This window comes from Empidonax traillii, unplaced genomic scaffold (genome assembly GCF_003031625.1).
Source record: "Empidonax traillii isolate 1590-97213 ecotype Southwest subspecies unplaced genomic scaffold, ASM303162v1 scaffold2795:size21793, whole genome shotgun sequence".
Taxonomy (NCBI): domain Eukaryota; kingdom Metazoa; phylum Chordata; class Aves; order Passeriformes; family Tyrannidae; genus Empidonax; species Empidonax traillii.
Window position 1 is genome coordinate 19,700 of NW_020957988.1, and position 2,094 is coordinate 21,793.

General features: G+C 48.0%; 1 protein-coding gene across 1 annotated transcript in view; it reads right to left on the reverse strand.

Moving 5' to 3' along the window:
- The window catches only part of ZCCHC17 (zinc finger CCHC-type containing 17), a 12,612-nt gene extending 11,367 nt beyond the window's left edge, over nt 1-1,245 (reverse strand). The window contains 2 exon segments of the mRNA XM_027910155.1: nt 367-546; nt 1,134-1,245. Of these exon segments, the coding sequence (XP_027765956.1) occupies nt 367-546; nt 1,134-1,245 (292 nt within the window).
- Between the last annotated feature and the right edge of the window lie 849 nt (nt 1,246-2,094).

The window sequence follows — 2,094 nt, forward strand, 5'->3', positions numbered from 1 at the left end:
GCCCCCAGGGAATGGCTGGAGCTGTGTCAGGGCAGGCTCAGGGTGGATCTCAGGGCAAGGTTCTTCCCCCCCAGGCTGGTTGGGCACTGAACAGGCTCCCCAGGGCAGTGGGCACAGCCCCAAGGCTGCCAGAGCTGCAGGAGGCTTTGGCTGATCCTCTGGGGCACAGGGGGTGACTCTTGGGGCTGGGCCTGTGCAGGGCTGAGGGTTGGGCTATATGATCCTTGTGGGTCTCCTCCATCTCAGGATCCCAATTCCATGAAATCCCTTTTCCTGAGCTGCACTGTTGGAAGTCCCAGCAGGGCTGTGCCCGAGGGCAGAGCTGGAGGTGCAGAGGATTCACTTGGCCCAACAAAGTGCAGTAACACCCAGCCCTCGGCACAGCTCTCAACACATTTAAGGACATTTGGCCCCCACAGCACTAAGGAATGAGAATTAAACTCACCTCTTTCCCAATCAGCTTCACCCAGACTTTGTCCCCAACATCCACAATCTCCGAGGGTTTATCCACACGGCAGGAGGACATGTGAGTCCTGTGCACGAGGCCTGCACGTGGAGTTGGGGGACAAGACAGAGAAAAAGTGAGGACAAGTCTCCACTGAGCCTCAGATTTGCCTTCCAGAACAGCAGTCCCTAAAGTGGCCTGGAGAATCAATTCTATAAGGTGCGGGAAGAGCATGTTTTTAATATTATAATAAATAAAAAAACCCTAATAGTCTTATTTCACCGTTACCTCATTCCTTTATTATTTAACAAATAAAATAAAATCAACTAATAGTGCTTATCTCATCTTTAGCTCATTCTTTCAATATTTAACACATCAAAACAAATCAAGAGTTCTTAATCTTTAGCTCCTTCTTTTATGATTTTACAGACAAAAAGCCCACAGTAAAATATCCTGGTTACCAAAACTCCCACACCAGAAGATCCTGACATTGCCAAAAAAAGACTGAGAGGGTTTTTTTTGGTATTCTCGAAAACACCCATCATCTTCTAAACACTTTCCAGCTCCAATTTCTTTCCAATTTAGGGGGGGAAATAAATCCCTTTCTAAGCATTTTCTAAAAGCTTTTAATTCTTGGCTTGAAAACGCCAGCCTGAACCTGCACCCAAAGCAAAGCAGAGGCACAAACCTTGTTTCCTGCAGCCTGGAATCTTGATAAATGCCCCATAATCTGTCACTGCGGCCACCTGTGAAGAAAACCCAACACAGCAGCTGAAGGAAGACTCTGCCCAAAGTTCCATTTTGAAATCACAGGTGAGAAAATGCACAAGAAATCCAAGGAGTTGCCCTGTTTTCCTCCAGTTTTGGGGTTCAGGGCAGGTCAGGCAGAGCAGGGCTTTGGGACTGGGGCAGGTGTTGTTCAGATCAGCATCTTAGAGGGGTGTGGATATAAAATCATGGAGTGGTTTGGGTTGGAAAGGACAGAACCACAGAATCAATTAGGATGGAGAAGCTCTGTGAGATGATTGAGTCCAACTTGTGACCCAACACCTTCTAAAAGCCTTTAAAACTTTATTTAAGTGAATATTTAAAATATATGTTATCTTTGCATATAATTATAAATGCAATATATATTATATAAAGTGTAACTGATAACTTATGACATTAATTAAGTTTATTTAAGTTCTTTAAAAGCTTTTTTAAATGGACCTTTAACCTCATCCCATTCCACTCCCTGCAATGGGCAGGGACACCTTCCACTAGCACAGGTTGCTCCAAGCCCTGTCCAGCCTGGCCTTGGACACTTCCAGGGATTCCAGGAGCAGCCACAGCTTCTCTGGGAATTCCATTCCAGGCCCTCACCACCCTCACAGCCAGGTCCTTCCCAATATCCCACCCAAATCTCCCCTTCTCCAATTTGAAGCCATTCCCTGTGTCCTGTCCCTCCATCCCTTGTCCCCAGTCCCTCTCCAGCTCTCCTGGAGCCCCTTTAGGCCCTGCAAGGGGCTCTCAGGTGTCCCTGGATCCTTCTCTTCTCCAGGGGAACCCCCCCAGCTCTCCCAGCCTGGCTCCAGAGCAGAGGGGCTCCAGCCCTGGAGCATCTCCAGGGTCTCCTCTGGACTCTCTGCAGCAGCTCCAGGTCCTTGTGC